The following is a 19,952-nucleotide window of genomic DNA, read 5'->3' as shown; positions in this document are numbered from 1 at the left end:
GATGGGGTGGCTGAGTTCTCCTACATAGAAGGTTCAATGCCCATGGAGATAGCTGGAGATTATTTCTGAGAAAATACTAACATTCCTGCCCTTTGATACTCTTTCCCAAGAGAGAACAATGAACTATTCTCTCCTAGTTAGGAGCATTTTTCTCCACTTCTACCAATGACCTGCTTAGCACCATGACAACCGTGCCTAAATTTCCCACCTATCAGATATTAAAAATCTTCAATAGAAGAGAAAGTCCTTAAAAAGTAAAAAACTTGTGACTTCAAAAATGCCCTTCAGGATACCTAGAACTTAGTAAGTGCTCAATCACGTTACCCAATGATCTGTTTGTAAAACATAAAAGGAAATATTTGCAACCATGCCTCAGAATGAGTCCCATTTAAAATCTATGCTTGTCATTGGAAAAAAAAATCTGTGTATATGTCAACCCCAATCTCCCAATTTGTGCACTACTATATATAAAATCGACAACTAATAAGAATCTACTGTATAGCACAGGGAACTCTACTCAATACTCTGTAGTAACTATATGGGAATAGAATCTAAAAAAGAGTGGATGTATGTATATGTATAACTGATTCACTTTGCTGTTCAGCAGGAACTAACACAACATTGTAAATCAACTATACTCCAATAAAAGTTAATTTTTAAAAATCTGTTGCATTTTCGGTTTTCCACAATGCTTGTGTAGTCGTGGAACGTAAAGCATCTTTAACTTTCTTTGTCTAATTTTAAAGAACTACTTTTCAAAGAAGCAAAAAAATTGTGCTCAGTGAAGTCAAAATCACAAATAGCACTGAAGTCCCTTTTTGCATTTGAATGGATACATTAAAGATAGACAATTCAATTCATCTCTTTAAGATGACTAGAAACAACAAATTATTGAAGATAGCAGGGATAATAGATCATCTAAAGATTTTTCTTGTGAAATTTTCAGAGAAGAAAGAGATCACGGGAGAACTTGAAATGAGAGAATACAGAATGTTTGCATAGATGCTAACATGCACATCACATAAAGAACTTTGAATTACCTTACATTTATTATGCTTATTTATATATGTCATCATTGAAAAGCATCAAATCAATATACTTATGTAATTTTGATCCAAAATAGTTTAAACACAAAAACTCTTAACGGATTTCATAATATCATATTAGGCTTCTTCAATACATGGTGCTTCAATCCAGAAAAATCTTTTAAAAGCTTTATAGACTAGGGGAGCTTAGTAAATAAAATATACTAGTGAATTCCTTACCACATGCGTAGAAAGAGAGCAAATACGGAAATACAAAATCTAGAAAATTGCAGAACAGCGAATTCAAGTTAATTACCAAAGATGCAAATTTTCTAAAATATACACAACATTGGACTACCAATTGTTAGGTTTTTTTTATTTCACTCTCCTATCCCCAAATAACTACAGGCTATGATGCTAACCCAGTTCTTTATAAATAAACTCAAATGTCTCCCTATAAATGCAAAGAGATAACCCTTTAGATAAACATAAAGATTTCTATAGCTTTAAATAATTGTTTTTCACTTGAAGTAGTATGAAAGAGAATGCCACTATGCATTTTCATGCCATTAAAAGGTAAAGAACATTTCAGAATTTTTAAACATTTTGAAAAGGAATTTTTTTCCAATATTATATGTACTGTGCAAAATAGTGAGGATTACTAAATATACTGGCATTATAAAATAGAAATAGCTGGGCAGTTGATTTTTTATGTAGTTTATTAGTTTACAATAGATTATAGCATCTACAATTAACCTCAAAATAATTCACATCTTTACTAAAGATGAAAGTTTTTTTGAGTGAATAGTAAAATACGAGTGATATATAAGGGGTCTTAGAGGAGCAAGAAGAGATTCTGAATATAAACAAGCCATCATTCTGGTAAAAGGAAATACAAACAACTAGAATAAAAATAGTTGATGCACAAAAGCCATAATGAGGGGGTAGCTCAAAAAATAACTTCTACTTTGAATGGTTTGGATGAAATACAAATTATCCACAGAAAAGTGTGGACTGGCATAAATGTTTGTACAAAATTATAAGTGTATTTCAAGAAGTATGCAAGAGGCAACCGCCTGCATGATGCACAAGGTCCCGGCAATGCTCTGCTTAAGTGCTAGTGCACAGAGTCCAAACCACTGCATTTTAATTACCATGCAGCCTCAGATATATTGCCTTTGATATGGAAATGTTCTTGTTCTCTCATCTTCACATATGGTCTCATGCACAGAAATCTTTATCTGATTCATAAAAAATAAACTAGAATCCAATCTCAACACCTGACCTCAGTGCTTAGAAGTTTTTTACTAAGCATGGTGTCACTATAAAAAGAATGGCTAATATTAGTGTAAAGTTAGATATTTTGAGCAACAATATAAAGGATTTGCAGTTAAGCACTGAATTGATAACTGCTTCTCTGAGGTTTTAGGGTTTCAAGGTCCCTTTTTTGAGACTATCACAGATTTGAGGAAAAACAGACCAGCACCCTTTTTCAGAGGTGAGAGAGTCCATAATAGATTTAAATGATAATCCATCTTACAACCTCCACCTACACTCTCAATTGATATTTTCACCCAAATTATGACAATGGATATTTAAACCTGAAAAGCTCTATCAAAATCCACAACACAAATTTAAAATTATTTCCAGTTTGACTAAATGTCTAAACAAAACAATTAGCTGAAAAGCTTTTACCCTCTTCCACAGAACAAGGAAAATAAAAACACTCTTCCTATAAATGAATAATGAATATATAATAAGAGAATGATGAACGTTTCTGATATGACTCTTACCAAAACAATTATTTTCAGATCCCAGTTGAAGAACCTCAAGCGAAAATGATATGCTATATATTTAAAATGTGCTTACTGCTAATAAAAACTGCTTTTCATAGAGTATACCAGAGGGCCAGTTTGTTTTTGTTTTTGTTTTACTTGAGTATGTTGATAGTCAGAGCATAATCAGTAGAAAATGTGGAGTTAGGATAAAGACATAAAATGTTCAATATATTATTTTTCTTGTTAGGAAAAAAAATTGGGCAGAGTTATCTTTCTTAAACAAGAAGCAATGCAAATTCAGAGAGTCCATTTTCTGCTCTAAAGCAATGAATATTTGTTTGTTTTTTTAGCAAGTTTTTATAATAAAATCTGTTCTCATTAAATCTCATGTACCCACATAACTTGATAATTCTGAAGTAACCTAGATTAACTTTTTAAAAAAACCGTAATATGACCCATCTAACCTCATGACAGCAGATAATACATCCCATCTGCAAATCATCTTGCTGAATGTTATCTGTGTTTTATCATTTCTAGTACCTGTCTGTGCCTGATATGGTACTCTCAGGCACATTAGCTTGATGGAATGTTTCACTTGACTTCAAAAACACCAATTGATATATATGCACCCCTAAACTATATTTAAACAAATAGCTCTTAGATCAACCAAAATTTTAGTTGTACTCTACTATACTTTTATAGAATGCTGTTTGTAAATAGTGAAAAGGTATATATGAACTCTCTCACTAACAAGAGAATGCTTCCAAACTTAGAGATATATAACCTAACAATATTGAAAAGTATATAAAATATTTAAAGTAAGGGTTAAAGCCAGTGTATATTAAACTTTGTTAAAATTCATTTATTCCAGTACCTAGTGCACTAATTGAAAGAGGATTATTTAAAATGTCACAAGTTTCCTTAATATAAGATGGATATGTGTAAAAATTTCATCAATGACCAATAACCCAATAATTCCTAAAATAAGTCAAACAGAAACAGACATAAAATCTCAATAATGCCACCAAAATTTATCATTTATGTATTTAAAGTAATATATCTTAAAGCCTTATAAGAGAAAGATTTGCTAGATACATTAACATATTTTAAATATGTGCTCTTCCCTTACTAACAGAAATATCTGTTGCTTACTACTACTAATGAAAAATGTTCAGCAGATAATATTCCTACTGAATGTCATTTCTTCTAGATATTCAGTTACTGATTCCATTATAGAATCAACTTAAGGTATAGATATTGATACTGCTTTATTAATTAATTTTTTTACATTTATCTTCCTTTATAGTATAATGTTGAGCATTGTACTTACACAATATACTATTATAGGAGTTTGTATCATGGTCCATAATAATAAACTCATAAATGTTTTTTGCATTTTAAAAAATACATATACACCAAGAGAAAGTTCCTTCTTATTACTTCCAAAATAAAAATTAAGAGCAACAATAAAAATGATAAACAATAAACAAAGACTGTTTAGTTTTGCCACTATAAATAAAGGAATATGGTGGGAGAGCAGAGGAAAAAGGAGGGGTTGGTGGTACATGAGAAAAGCAACAGAAGATATTAGCTTGCCTAAGGAATTAATGACCTAGCACTTGTCTGGATCCTGGTTACTTACTGCCTTTGGTCATAAACTAGATCTAATATGTGTAGTACACACTTACTTGCTTTCAGAGTCTAAAGTTTTTTTTTTTTTTTGGTTGGTGGTTGTTCTTGTCTTAGAAAGGGACAATCTCTCTTGATTTATGAGGATTTCAAAAATGTAGGAGAAAAAAATTTACATGTCATTTGGCCTACTGCCCATGCACTCACATATGTGTATTCAGGAAGATATACTCAAATATATATAGATAATATATTTATGCTCTGGTACAGTAAAAAAAAAATTCAGTCATAACTTTTCCCCTACTCTAAGAAGAGGAAATATTTCATTGATTCAATAAAAAGCAAATGCAACTAAATAAACCGTGTCCCCACCTTGCATCAGAAAGGTACATTCTTGCTGCCATAGACAAGCTAATCCTATCCCACTAAATTTGTGGAAGGTTTAAGATGTTTGCTTGTTTGTTTGTTTGAAAATAAAGAGAATCTTCTAGTAGGTATCAGGAATATCTGAGTGGCCTAGAAACAGGGAAGAAGGGAGACTGATGAAAGTGCCTAATGCTGAGTATTGAATTCCATGGTGACTGCACAGGGTGACAGAGGGAAGGTCATGTTCATGACTGCAGAAATCTGGTCTCTCCCAGAGAGTGCAGGCTAAAACTGACCTGAAGCTGGGGTCTGGGAAGCTAGGTAGGAAACTCAAGCACCAATCTGGGTACAGACAGAGAGGACAAGGCACTGCTCCTAAAAACCCCAGGCTGAGCAAGAGTAAGACAGGGAAAGACAGCAGATATTTCCAGGTTTGCCCCACAGTGAACACGAGCAGCCCCAAGTGGCTAGGCCTGGAGGGGGAAAACAGAAGCTGCTGTCAGGGCACAGACAGTAATTTGCTGAGACCTCTGGGGTGGGTGTGCGAGGGAGCACAGAGACAGGTGAACAGGTCATCTAGAAGCTGAAACCCCTACCCCAGCCAGGATACAATGCCAAGTCTGGGCTAGTCCTACTCGGTTAGTGCAGACAGAAGGGAACTAGCAGCCCTCCCCCATGGGCGGGGTGTGGAGAGTAGTATAGTGCCAGATTTACTCTGCATCCCCTTTCCTCATTCAGTCTGCACCCTGCCTCTGGTGTCCAGTTTGCCCATCTAACCAGTAGTCTGCCCTCAACCGAAAAATAAAGAGAGGACAAACAGGAAGAGAAAGGGAAAAAAAGAGAGAAAAATCAAAGACAAGGCTACATTGTCACAGTCTTCCCTCTTGCCAGGGCCTCCCAAAGGCTGTCCTGGCTGGTTCGGCCCTCCCTCAGGAATCCTGTAGCCTGGAACGGTGCTGAGTGGACCAGGTCCGCCAAGCCCGTGCCTATGGGCCTCCGGGACGAGGTGCTGAGTGCGCAGGCTAATTATACATGTGGCATTTGGGCAGCCGACTGTCCAGTGACACCTTACCTTATGAGGAAACGTCAACCCCAGCAACTGTTCAAAACAAAATGCCATCGTGGGATCAGCTTCGCCGGCTCTTGGCCGGTTCGGGATTGCTTTTCCCACAGACTCAAGCACTTAGCGCAAGAATGTGGCCTGAGGAGGCTAGTCGTGAGCGGGCGGACGGGGGCGGCGGGGGAACAGGCGGGGCGGTCCTTGCCAGGTGTCCATCCTGTCCCCCCTCGCCATGGATCAGCTCTCGGACCCGACTACTTGACCTTTTTATTCACCAAACCCACCTCCTAGAAATAGACTGGGCGGGGCTGTGTCTGTTCTCCTCGGGACCCGGGGAGAAACCTGGGCATGTGACTAAACAGGGCAGAAGGGAGGAGACCCTAGGGAGGCAGGGAGAGGGGGCACTCTCACATCTCGACTCCACTGGGCTGTTGCCTGGGCCGCCCGGCCAGGGCCAAAAGCCCAGCCGCAAGAGTGCGCGCCGGGGTCAAGCGCCCCGGACATGGACGTCATCGAACGCCCCACTGACAGTGCGACGGGAGGTCCGGAGCCCAGGCCAGTTTGCCGCAGCAACGGCTGTGGGCCATCTCGAGACCGAAACTTCAAGCTTGGTCCTCAGAGGAGGTCACACACAGAGAAGGAGCCGGGGACAGCCCATCTCTCTAACATCCCAGCCCCGCCAGCAAAGTCGAAGACTTATTTTTAGTCCCCAAATAGGGGTAGCATTCAATATCTGGTATCTGGCCATTCATACAATCAAACGTTTTCAAACTTGGTCAGCCTAAGAGAGCTTTAAAAAAATTTAAAAAAAAAAAACTCAAAGCACGCCAGCAACAACTACCTTTTATCTGTTCCAAACACACCGATTCTCTTTTTATCTTAAACCTCCGCGGAGCACCCGGGAAACAGCCCGGGAAACGGAGCTAATCTGTCCTCCGCAGCCCCTCTCTTGGTGCCCGAGCAACCCCGCAACCTTTGCACAAGCCCCTTCCCTTTTCTGACCGGCCCTTTAAGGGAGAAGAAAGCAGCTCCCTCTGGGAGCCGTCAGGCTCGGACTGGGCCCCGGGCGGGTGGCAGCACCGCCCCTGGGCCTGGGCCGAGCCCCAGAGCGACGGATCTCTACCGGCCTGCGGGGAGGACAACAGGCGGCGGGGCCCCGGCAGGGCGCCGAGAGAGACTGGGGCCGCCGGCAGGGCTCAGGGACGCGGAGAGTGGAAGAAACGTGCGGGCGGCTGTGCGTCTGCCGCGAGGACTCCGAGGCCGAGCCCGCTCCGGGAAGGGCTGGGCGGGCCCTCACACACACCCCCGCCGGCCCGGCACCACCGCCCGAGAGTCCGGGGAAAGAGGGCCACGGATTAGCGCTTGGGTTTCGGATTGTCTTGGAGTTCAGTTTGCTTATTCCTAAAAAGATCATAAAAAGTCACGTCCAAAAATGCGGGGTGCGGGAAGAAAGGAGAGAGCGCAGGGAACTGGAGGCAACTCGCGCAGGGTCCCGGGAAAGTTGCGGCGGAGCGGTGTTGGGGTGCGGGTGGGAGGAGGCAGCAAACGGCTTTTCTAGCTACCCGGGTTTTCTTTATGAGCTCCTCCCGGTAAACTTCACCCGGGCGGAGAGTGCGGCGGAGATCCTCGACTCTTAACCGCCCTCGGCCAGCGTCAACCCCACAAATAGCCAAAGTTTCCAAACCAAAATGGGGGTGGGGTGGGGGTAGCGTTAGGAAGCTCAGAAACCCAGCAGGTCCTCCCGACCTCCCGCACCCCGAGCCTGGCTAACACTGAAGCACTCCGGAAAACTGCGGCATCGCAGTCAGTCACACGGCGAATCAACCCAACACTTTTCAAGAAAACAAAATATTCGCTGGGAAACTTACTTTGCATTTAGTCTCTATTCTTTGGGGGTATGCGGTTTAGGTCGGCTCGTAAGGGAAGCTCGTTTTGTCCAGGTTGGATATTGTCTACTTATGGATCAGCCCTTGGATGAGGGTTTATTTTAATTTATGGCTTATGCATTCTTTTAAGGTCGATTTACATGACCTCCGGCTACAACTAAGACTGCCGAGGAGGGCACTCCAGTCGTCAGTCGGCCAAACCCACAATTAAAACAGCCCTCCCCCTAGTCTTGGTGTGACTAGGACTCTCCCCGGGTAGGCTGGCTGCCTGCTTTTCTTTTTTCTCTCTCTTCTTTCGTCACTTCTGTTTTTTCCTTCTTTCTTTCTTTTTGTCTTTCTTTTTTACTATCACGAAATAAGATGTGATATCAGTTTGAAAGTTTCGGTATAACTTTCTCCAGACCCAAGCCTGCAGCGATAACGAGAGATACAGCGCTCACAAAGCCCTCAGGATGCTGCCCTCTTGTGGGCACAAAGGGCCTTTCCACCCAGCGGTCCCATCTGAGCCCTCAGAGCACACACGCATATACTTAACACACACAGAGAGAGAGAGAGAGAGAGAGAGAGAGAGAGAGAGAGAGACAGAGAGAGAGACAGAGACAGAGAGAGACAGAGAGACAGAGACAGAGAGAGACAGAGAGAGAGAGACAGAACACTACACACGCAGGCATACGAGCTTCCTCCATCACACACTTGGCTCAAACTTCAATGAAATACCTACCTCAAACTTCACGGAGACTTGAGAATTCATTCTCTAAGCCACCTGACTTCTTTTTCTTATTATTCCCAGTTACATAGATTAGAATATCTATACGGGGAGACGGAGGAGGAGGAATAGGTGGGCTGAGAGGGCAGACAGATTTCCGGACGAATACTTAGGATGGCGATAACAGCTTTCTGTTGTCAAAGGTTGCGTTGTCTTTCTCTCCTGCCCTTTTTGCCTTAGTGTCCCACGCACAGTTATCTACGGCTACAACATGTGTTTTCTCCGAGTGGATTTTGGGGACAGGGGGGTGGCAAGAAAACCAGAAACCCGCCACGCAGATCTGTCACCGCCTCCGGAACAAGGCACAACTCTCCGAGAGGGGGACGCATCCTGGGGATACGCGAGTCCACCAGCGAGCGGCTGACGCTCGGGCCCCTTTCTCAGTCGCTACTCTCCCGCCCCCCCTTTCTGCGTCGGCCCCACTCAGCGCCCTCCTCCCGCTCCTCCTCCCCCCCTCCCCTCCCCAGCCAAGTACGGAAACCCGCCCCGGCTGGGCAGCCGTGGCTCCCGGCAACCCGCGCCCTCGCCGGGCTCCGCGCGCTCAGTTCTTGTACTACCCCAATCCCTCAGTCCCGGCTCGGTGAAACTAACCCTGAAGCTGCCCGGAAGGGCAGGAGCGGAAGGCGCTGGGGGCCAGCGGCCGGGCCCGGGGTTCCTGCCCCTGCCCTCTCCTGCTCCCCAACAGGTAGCTCACAAATGGGCCGCGCGCTCTCGCTCTGCCTCCCTCGCTCTCTAGATCGCTCGCTCCGTCCCGGTTACCTGGGCGGGCTCCAGGATGGTACCGCACGGGAGGGTTCCTTGTGCGCTGCGCCGCGGGAGTAAATGGCATTAAAGAAAAAAGGGAAAGATACAAATTTAAAAAAATTAAGGAAGGGGAGTCGTTGCTGGGTCAATTAGCACAGCCCGGGGAGCAAGAGAGCAAAGCCCCCCAGCGCCGCGGCCGGCGCAGCCCGTTAACTCAAGTCGGCGGGGGTGTCCCGCCCCGGGCGGGGGGAACGCTGACCGGCAGAAGTTTGCCGCCGGGGTGCCGGGAGGTGCGCGCAGAGCGGGGTGACTAGGGGCTTCCCCCTTGAAACAAGTGAAGGCGATGGTTAGTGCTGTCAATCTTGGCAATCAGTGTGAGCGGCCATGTCGTAAGTATTCAAAGCATTTCCCGTCGTGCAACATCAGAAAGTGAGTGGCCAGGGCATTGATCTGAGCGAGGGAGAGGAGGCAGGGCTCCCCTCCCAGACAACACAGGCAAGATGAGACAAGAGGCGAGGGAGGCAGCCAGCCAGGCAGGGAAGCTGGGAGGGAGGGGGGAGGGCCGGGGGAAGAAGGAGGGGAGAGCGGGAGGCAAAGGAGAGAGAGCCGGAGAGAGAGAGGGCAGAGACCGGCAAGAGCGGAGGTTGGAATTGGAGAAAGCGCCTGAGAAGAGAGAGTGAAGCGACTAATAGGAGAGAAATGGAAGACGACAAAGAAAAGGGAGAGTTGAGGTCAGAGGGGAATGGTGACAAGTATTAGGTGGAGAGAAATAAGCTGAGGAATAAAGGACCCAAGGAGTGCTGTTAGGGCTGGGGCTGTTGGATGGAGGAGTCTAGAAGAAGGCAAACCGAACTGGGGAAAAGGTAGACAACTGGGGAGAAAGAAAGGAGAGAACTGGAGAAAAGGAGGAAAGAAAGTGGGAGAGGAAATGTAGGGATGGTAGTCTGTGCGTTGAAAAAGTTATGTGACAGGACGAATGGGCTGAATGTTAAGAAGTTCTGAGATACAGAACTGGAGCACAGAAGTGAGTCATGGCAGGTACAAAGAAGGGGAAGAACAAGGGCTGAATCAGACCAAGAAGAAGGAAAGAAGGGTGAATATTAGGGTGAATAATAAGAAGGATGAAGAAAAATGAAAAAGAGAAGTAATCAAAAGAGTAAAGAAAGAGATGCAGGAAACAGATAATGAAAACACACGGGTTAATAGGATCTCAGTAAATAGGGGAAGAGGAACTTATTTTAAAAGATGGAGGAGGAGCAATTGAAAGAAAAAAGAAAAAGCAACTGATATAGGAGTTATTAAGATGATATACATCTTAACATATGTAGGTGGCAATATTCTGGAGGCCACGTAGATAATGGAGTTTATGGCTTAAAATTATTATGAATAACAAGATATATACAAACTACCAAAGAAAAAATTAATATACCTTTACAACAACAAATTAAATAGTTCCACATTTATTATATGGATAAGTTTGTGTTACACAGAATTGGGTGGGTGATATATGTGTATTACCTCAACTTTGTAGAGGAAAAGATTTGGAGAAACAATTTCAAGATGGGTGCCTGGGAAGTTGTAGAAGATGAAAAGAGTTTCAGTCACCCAGAATAGCACTTTGCAAAAACATGTAAGTCAGATATAGAAAATTATGTTTAACCCCCCCCCAAAAAAACCTACACAAATTAAAAATTCTCTTTGATGCATGTGTAGGGTAGATAAAAGATTTGAAGGGTATAGAGTGGCCTAAAGGAGCAGAGACCTGGAATTTTATCTCAGTGCAAAAAACCTGGGGGACTGGGAGGGGAGAGAATAATCGTGATGTCAGGTAGTAGATAGAGATGCAGAGTAAAAGAGTCAGATGAGAACACTAGCTTTGACAGCAGCAGACACAGGGCTAACTAGCGGCCAATGTGCAGGAGGTGAGGTTAGCCTGCCATAAACCAGGCCCAAAGAAATAGATTTGAGAAACTGAGGTCAGTGGAGAGTCCAGATTACATCAAGATTAAAAGTTAGGAGAGAGATTCTGACATGATCAGCATAAACCTGCAGTGATCTGTGGAGGTGAGGTCCTTGCTATGTAGAAACTGATATGAGATGGCCACGTTGAGGCATTTCATAAACAGGGAATCTGTGAAAGAAGATATGGACCAGGAGAAAGGAGTCAGGAATTATGGCTAGAAAAATCAGAAAATTAATGGCAATCTAAAGTTGCCAATTCAAGGAAGACCTCCCACAGATTAAGTGATAAAAGATATGAGGGAGAAAGCCTCATCTTTGTTCCACTAACTTTGAAGAAAATGGAGAGAGTAAGCAAGCCCAGAAGATGGAACAAGCTGAGATGTCTGTTAGTCATATATTGGCTTCTTAAAGTACACTCCATGTTTGGTTTCATATGAACTCCAGACAAGAGAAGGGAAAGGATAGAAGTAAGGTCGAGGATGAGCATCTTGGATTACTGGGGTAGAAGGAATAGCCCTGTGCTTCTACCCCAACAGGAAAGATGATGCTGGAGGATTGGAAGCTTGAAGACTGCAAGTTAAAATGACTTGATGACTGTTGGCTGAGAGGAGAGCTAGTCCCTAACCAGAAATCTTGTGTCCCTTTCACCCACAGAGACTTTCAGGACTGGAAAACCTGCCTCAAGAGGCCAGAACCTAGAGTACAGTGAAAAGAATGCCTGGCACTTTTCCTGCCAGCTCCTTCAGACCTGGCTCCCAGAACTCCCAGGAGTGCCCCTTGACCTCAGAGGCCCAATAGGCAAACCCAGACCCGTGTTTCTATCCTAGACAAGGGTCAAATCTTTTCTGGGTTTTGATTTTGTTTTTGTTTTATTTTGTTTTTGTGAATAAGTATGGCCTGGCCCAGCGCTCTGTTCCAGAGCCTCTCACTGGCCCTGGAACTCACCACAGGGGGCAAAAAATCTCTCAAAAGCCTAAAGAGGTCAAAATCGAATGAGCTGTCCTAAATGCCTGCAGAGTTAGGGCAGAGAGAAGAGGGGGTAATTTAAGTCCCAAAGCTTGAATCCTCAGGATAGAGCCACCGAGGGAGGTGAAACATCCAGGACGGAAACGCTGGGGCGCGACTTGGGTTCCTCAAAGTTGCTGCAATACGTTTGGCTTTGCAAGTACCAGCACATCCGTCTCTTTAAATCACCCAGCACTCGGAAACCTGGGGGTAAACACTGACCCCGCCGACCAGGTGCAGGCCGCTGGCGGAAGGCAAAAAAAAAAAAAAAGCGACATTATCAAGATCTCCAGCGTCCAAGGCCCTCATAGTGGGCCGCGATGGACCTTCGGAGAAGGAGCGGCAGAAATCCTCTTTAGATTTTGTCTAGTAAACTGACACGAAAGTAGATTGATAAGGCGGAACCCCGAGCCAATCACGACATTAATCCCTAAAGGAAAGAAACTAAAGTTTGGGGTCTCCGTGCCGCACTTCAGGCTATGCCTGGGTTGACACGTGGCCCTTGGGGGCGGGGGTGAGCCCTAAGGATTTCCTTTCAAGCCTCAGGCGCCGCAGTACAGAGCAGAGGGCAAGGCAGAGAGCGCTGCAGCGTGTTGAAGCGCCGGGCTCTCCACCTGGTCTGCCCTGGCCTTCGGGCTCCAGGAAGTCCGGAAAGGAGTGGAGGACACCCAGGCACCGTTGCCAGATCCAGGCACACTAGGGCTCACTTTCCCTGGGGCTCGGAGCCCCGCGCGGCGCAAGAACCCCGGGCGCCTAGCACAGGGAACCAGGGAGGGAAGGAGGGGCGAGCCGGTGGGAGCAGACTTACCTGCTCTCAGCTGTTGCTGCCTCCGTGCTGTCCGGGTGTCCCTGCGTACGACAACCGGCAAAGGCAACTTGCCTTTGCTAAGTTTGGCCTCGCACCTCCAGAGAAGAGGCGCGAACCGGCAAAGGAAAGGCGCGCTCGGTTCCTGGAGAGAGGTCCCCCTGAACTTGGGAAGGGCAACGCAATGAATTCTGCTCGAGAAGTTAATATTTAAAGCACCCACGCAAAAATCATAACGACTGTTAAAACCTCGTATTCTCGCCTTGAAAGTCTCCTTACACCGCCGGGAGGACAATTCAGATCTACATGACTTCATCTTAAGGTCTCTAACTTCTTTCAGGAAGGGCTTTATAGGTACTGTATAAAGTACAAATATAAATGTTTTTAACCTCAGAAACACAGGGAATGAGAACTTTTACTGAAACGAAGAATAAGTGAAAGAGTATAAAAAGCCAAAAAGGAAAAAGTTGAAAACTTTAATTACGTCCCGGAGAAAAGTTTTAGCGATTGATTTCCTTAAACAGGAATAACAAACACACCAACGCTCCAGCAGCCCATCGCACTTCATTTAAGTTTGGTGTAACCAAATAACCCGAACTCCCAAATAACAGTGCCCTTGGGACTCTGCCTCAAAGAGGTCGGAACTCGTGTTTCAACAACAAAAGCAAAAAACAAACTGTGAATAATGCTCTGCATTCTTTAAGATGTCATTTTGCAAAAGGACCAGGCATTGTCCCTGGACTTTAAATGGACAGAGAACAACGTTAAATTTCACTTGAATCTGCGCGTCATCCTGTTGGGAAGACCACAGCGGTAGCGACAGTAGCAGCTGCAGCACCACCACCAAGGAGGTGGGGAAAAGTGGTAAAAATGCATGAACTTTTTTCAAAGAAAAATAAAGATAAATAAGAAATAAGTTTTACAGACATGTCTTTCCTGGCTTAGGAAAGTTAATTTTTAAATGTTCTTCTGCTGTCTAAGGTGCAAAGCCGAGTCTAGGGGAGTGCGTGGCTGGAATCTGCATGCTGATAAGAGAAGGCTGATGTACTTACAGTGACAGAGGGCAGGCTGCGGGAGAAAAGCTGTTTGTGTTAGCCTGCGAGTTACCCAGGGCTGCAGTGAGAGCAGAAGGGAGGAGTGGGAGTGCCAGTCTGCGTACACCTTCACCGCGTCTCATTACATCTGCCAGCCTCTCTCTCCCTCTCTCTTTCATTTCCACATTCCCTTTGTTCCTGAAAAAAAAATCTACACGTCACATCAGAGTCCCCAGATGCAGTCTACACCAAAGAAAAAAAATGAATAATTCAATCAAACTGTGCATAGTCTCTAAGGCAATAAATCTATTGCACTTAAAGAAACGAAGGGTAATTACCACCATGGAATTAGAATAAGGCCAAAGACCCGAGATGTCTTAAGTCTCTGGCTAAACTCCCCGGTCAAATAAAGTTCCATTTATTTAATCCTTTTGACATCTCAAATGGAAAGTCAGAGAAAGATTTTAACTTGTTTTAGAAGGATATTCACTTATCTTTAAACACATTTTAGAAGGGGAGAAAAAGAAGGGGAGAAAAAGCCTCGGGCGTACTACCCTGCTGAAAAGCTCCCAAAGGCAGCAGCATAGAGCGGGCACAAACACGAACCAAGACAATGTGTCCGTGGAGCATGTCCAGGGTCAGTTTTTCTGCCACTCCACCCTCCTCCACTCCTCTCTAATTAGACGAGGATCTCCCTCCACTCTCACCGGCCACCGAAGCTCGACTTGAGAGCAGCTGGAATCTGGGAACCTACCTGCAGCACCAGGACCTAAGAGAAATCGCGCTTCCCTGCCACCAACACCCCATGCCATCCCCATGCACCCTTCCAAGTCCCGTAATCATCTACTTCTTCCATCTGCCTAAAAGAAACTGTAAACGGGATTTTTCCCCCCATGATTGAATGGAAGCTCTGTACTGTACCGACTTCTGGATTTGCCCTGGGTTGAGTTTAGGGAATGTCTGGAAAGAAAAAAGGGAGGAAAAAAGGAGGGGGGCAGATCAAGCCTTGTCCAAGTTAGTCATAAGGCTGTATTAGGCAGGAAAGAGCCTACGGGAGAAACAGCTGGGATGCACACTGGCTATGGAAATCTCAGTTCTAGGAACCGTGTCCTTTCGTCCCGGAGGTAAGATTATGTGACTGTAGCACGTTTATTCTTTTTGCTGTCTGTGTGTCTCTCTTCCCCACCGGCTGGGAACTCTTCCATTCGGGTCAGCCGGAATGCACCCTGGAGAAGGACACAGCACATAGGGCTTTATTTTCCAGGTCTCTCCACTCATAAATCGTGGGTGTCATTGAAACGAGATTAGAAAATCTTTTACCGCTGGCGGCAGCCACCAGACCCTCTGTCCCTCTGCTGGTTGCACACTGGTCGCGGTATCTCGGGCTGCAGAGCAGTCCGGAAGACCTAGCCCGCCGGGTCGCCTGGCCTGAGGGCTCAGGTGATGCGGGGGAGAACCTCAGCGTCTCAGATGGGTTCCTTGGAGAGTTCCCGCTCTATCACCACCTCCCGCCGCCTCCGCGCGCGCCGTCGCACACACTTACAGACACACACATTGACACATACACATTCTGCCATTCTGGCCGAACTCCCCATCTAAACTCAAGTCCCTTTAACAGTCAATTGAGCCCGCTTGAGAGCAGCGGGAAAACTAGGATGATACGTGGATGAACCGCGAGGGTGCCAACCATCCGGCTTGGCCTAGCTTTGTTTACGTGCTTAAGTCGCCACCTAGAGGTCGAGCGGAAGACTGCGCCCGGCTCGCGGAGGTCGAGACCAACCCGGATGACACCGGCCCCGCAGCCTTGGCGACCTCCGGGGACCGCTTTAAAGGGAAGCTAAGGGAGGGCACCTCTCGAGCGGACGGTCTGAGCAAGGCAAGGCCTGCTCTCCGCGACCCGGGCTGAGAAGAGTAAGGGCTAAAACTGCCCGTTAGCTGAAACCAGTTACAGGGAATCGAGCGAAGGAACACTCTCCCAGCAAAGTACAAAGCCCCGGGCCAGTCTGCAGCTGCGAGGCAGGCGCTGCAGCCCTGGAACTTCAAGCACTAACTCCCAGGGCAGTAGCGGGGGTGGTGGGGGCGTGGGGGTGGGAGTGGAGGCAGCTTCGGAGAGGCATAGCAGTAGCTCCGGTCCTGTGTGAGGACCGAGCTCCCTTTTGCAGCGACCTCGGCTCAGCTCGGACTTCGTACTCCCCGGTGCGCCTCTCCCGCTTGCTCTCTACCCTCGGGGCCGGAGACAAAGGGACTCAAGGACGCGGCTAGACCCGAGGTCACTAGCTGGGGAATTCCGGAATAGAACTACAGGCAGGAGAGGGATGTGCTCAGGCAACCTGGCCGCCTGCCGCGACGGCTGGACACTTAGCTCTATAGTCGCCCGTTTTTCAGGAAAACAGTCCTTCTGACTGTCTAACAATGGATTCGGTAAAATAATAATGATTATTTATATCAGCGATTTTCAACTTTACCACCCGTACCTCTATTGAAACCCTTTTCCGCAAACCGTTCCTCCTGCATTCACGTCTTGCATTATAATACCAGGCTTAAGAATGCCCTAGCTAAATTCTGAAATAACTTGTGGTTGTTCTTTGTTATGCGTGGACACTGCCTCCAAGGCTTGGCGACATCTGCAAGGCCACTCCAAGTCCATCCTCCTCTGTGAACTGTGTCCCAAAGATGCCTCGGAAATTTCCCTGCTACCTGGGTGCATAGACATTGTTTAAACGTAACGCTTTACAAAAGGAGAAGAATTTTGTTTATCTCCACGAAAAGGACACTCGGGAACTGTCTTGTGCTATATGAGGCTATAAATCACTCCTTGCTAACTCCAACTGGGGCCTTTCAGTAGTTTGGTCAGAATAATAATAATAATAGAAATATATTTTATAAAGAGAATCACAGCAACCTAATGCTAATGATGGACAAAAGGAAATGTGTTTTCAAAGAGAAGCAACAGGCCCCCAAGCCAGACCCAATTCTGCTGTTTCGTGCCACAGCCTAGCAAATTAACAATGGATCGCTCCTCCACTCCTGTGGAAAGCTGAGTGTTATTGAACACAGTACTGAATTTTCCCAGGGAATCCCAATTATAGAAACACCTGTGCTAAGTAATGCTATTTTAATCCACTATGAAAACCTTAAGTATGTAATAGCCTTCAAATCATCTCATTTCTTAGTCACAGTGGGGTGGGCCAGCCTCATGGAAGAATTGCCCCCCGAGCCTTATCTCAGAGGGTTTTACCTTGGTTTTACCATACATAATCCTGGCAGTTCATCTCTTAAATGGAAGGGATATATACATGAAGTCTACCGTAACTGTTAGAAACTAAGCCTGGATAGAAACCTCACAAAGAAAAATCAGATCAAAGGCCAATGACTAGGAAACTGTAACACATGGCACATATGCAGTCAGGCACCAATTCCGTGATCTTTAAATCAAATCCTAACAACATACAAGAAGTTGTCACTATTCAGTATATACACTTCATTTTACTATAAATAGAATATCAATGGCAAAATATAGCGAAATAAAACCATCATAAGAAGAAATGTGGTAGAAACCAGAAAATTATAAACCTCTACCAATTCCCCCCCAAAATATACATCAGACCTAATATTTTAAAATGCCATACCTAATATTTTTGAAATGCTTTATGAAAAAGATTATTTAAGTATGACTGTTTTATAGCTTAAGGCTGCCAAAACTAATGCCACTAAAAGATCCATATGAAAAGTGAAATTTTTATCAGTCATCCAAATGTTTGTCTTACATGGATACATAGAATTATTTTTCTAACTAAAAGTGATCTAGATAATTATATAGGTAGGCATGAAAATTACAAAAAACACAGAAAGGAAAAATATGATAAAGAATAATCATATGACATACAGAAGTGATAGGATGATTCAACCACAGAAATAAACTTTATTCACTATAATTCAATGTATCCCACATGATAACATCCTTCTGAGATAACATGTCACCTTTTCATCATCAAGTAATATTGTTAAAGCATTTGCATTCCTTCATGCGTGCCACTCTCTGTTTAAAGAAACATTTACCTCTTCCCAAATCTGAGGTTTACAATTCACTAAGATGACTACCACTCCATTCATTACACATTTAGCCACACTAGAAACATTTGCTAAATCATATAGATCCATTTCAGTGCCTAATAAAAGACAAGCAAAGGACACAAAAATAATGCTATAAAACTGCTCACTATAAATATCAAACAATAAAACAATAATTTACTAATATTACTAGTCTTTAAAAGTTTAATAATCTACTTTAGAAATTTCATGCTTTATATGTTATGTGTTAGCATTGTTCTAAAAAAACTGAATTTGCCTAAATTATATAATTTTAAAATTTGTTACTTAGAAATCTTTCTTCCAAATCCCAGATTGCTATTTTTAACATTTCTAAATAGAGGATTTCTTCATGTGTGTATTTTCAAATATCACACTTATGTTGAAGACTTTTGCTGTTTTCCAAATTTTTAATTCACATTTAAATATTTATTGAGTGCCTAATATGTGCAAAGCAAATAATTAGAAGTGTATTAACTAAGGATCTATCTTTTGCACTTTTCTAACTTAATAAATATTAATTAAAAGTCTATTGTACATATAGTGAAAATTTTTTTAACCAAATATGTCAGCAGAAGTATTCTTTTCAGTGTAAGTACATTTGATAATTACACATGATGTTAGTTCATTTTATTTGGCATATACTATTTAAGTTACCTCAGATATTTTTATTAACTGACAAACTATCACATTCCTAAAAGCTTTTCTAACTTATCAAAAGATATCTCTTTAAAAAGCTTTATTTAAAAACAGAATCTATAGTTATAAACGAATTCCAAACAACATATTTTATACATTTTAGTTTTAAATGAGTTCTAAAAGAAACTTTATAACTTCAAATCGGTCTTTAATGTAATTGCTATGGAAAATTATCCTATAACTTGCTAAGTTTTATGTCTCTAAAATGTATCATAATCGTACATATAAGATAAAGATATTATCTACCTAAAGGCAAACAAATGAAAGCTAAACTATGTCAGTGTTCCAAGTATCTGGATGTTTGGTATTACTTAACTCATTGGATTTTATTGAATTTTTAAGTTTGCATCAAGATGTTTTGCGTTAGGTTTGAATGTTTTATTTTTTAAGTGAGAGGATGGGGAAAGACAACAATGTTGAGAATCTGCAACAATGATCATCCTCATGTTAATTCATGTCTGTTTAAGACAATAATAAGAGAAAAGCTTCACTTAGTCATACTTAAAGTTCTAGAATAGTAGGCTTCTGGAGAAAATATTTAAACTCAAGAGCTCAATAAAAAAACTCTTTTAATTATATACAATATGTTATCAACCTACTTTCAAAGTTGATGAAGTTTAGTACTAAACTGAATATTAAGCAAATAAGTGTTAACTATGTTCACTAGAATTAGCATATTTCAGATTATAGTTTATAAATTTTTAAGAGCATCAGCATCATGATATGGTTGCCATAGAAACTGCAACAATATGTCATTTTGATTAATTTTATATGCAGTGATAAGGCCTAGCTCTACATCACTTCAATACAAGTTTGAAAAGCAAAGACTGAAGTATAAATAGTGAGTAGTGAGTTTCCAATTTATACCAGTTTAAAAGCTAATAAAGTACAAACCTTTTAAAAAAGAAAAATCCACAATGCATTCTAATTGCATGAAAGGATAGCAATTTAATAAAGGTTATAAAGTGTTTTAAAAATGGGTACCTTATGAAAAAAAAAGTTTTCATTAACAATCAGCTACTTCTCTTAGTATTCCATACTCTTATTACTTAGGTTTATTTATAGGTAACAAAAATTATCAGTTATTACAATTATTTAATTATT

General features: G+C 43.2%; 1 protein-coding gene across 34 annotated transcripts in view; it reads right to left on the bottom strand.

The window, feature by feature from the left end:
- The window catches only part of SOX6 (SRY-box transcription factor 6), a 645,440-nt gene extending 631,204 nt beyond the window's left edge, over positions 1-14,236 (bottom strand). For 6 of the 34 annotated variants that reach the window (XM_067038174.1, XM_059069829.2, XM_067038180.1 and 3 more), the window contains exon 1: positions 8,466-8,874. Coding sequence is in view for 16 of the 34 variants with exons in the window: in XM_067038161.1 (XP_066894262.1) it covers positions 9,102-9,339 (238 nt within the window). In the remaining 18 variants the exon portion in view is untranslated. Of the gene's footprint in view, positions 1-5,870; positions 6,122-6,699; positions 7,450-7,726; positions 7,926-8,465; positions 8,890-9,101; positions 9,743-14,078 lie in introns of those variants that run through there. The other 28 variants (XM_059069816.2, XM_059069826.2, XM_059069839.2 and 25 more) reach the window with 18 other exon arrangements.
- Positions 14,237-19,952: the final 5,716 nt, after the last annotated feature.

Source organism: Kogia breviceps, chromosome 7 (genome assembly GCF_026419965.1).
Source record: "Kogia breviceps isolate mKogBre1 chromosome 7, mKogBre1 haplotype 1, whole genome shotgun sequence".
NCBI lineage: Eukaryota > Metazoa > Chordata > Mammalia > Artiodactyla > Physeteridae > Kogia > Kogia breviceps.
The sequence above is the reverse complement of the archived record's forward strand: the minus strand, read 5'-3'. Positions and strand labels throughout refer to the sequence as shown.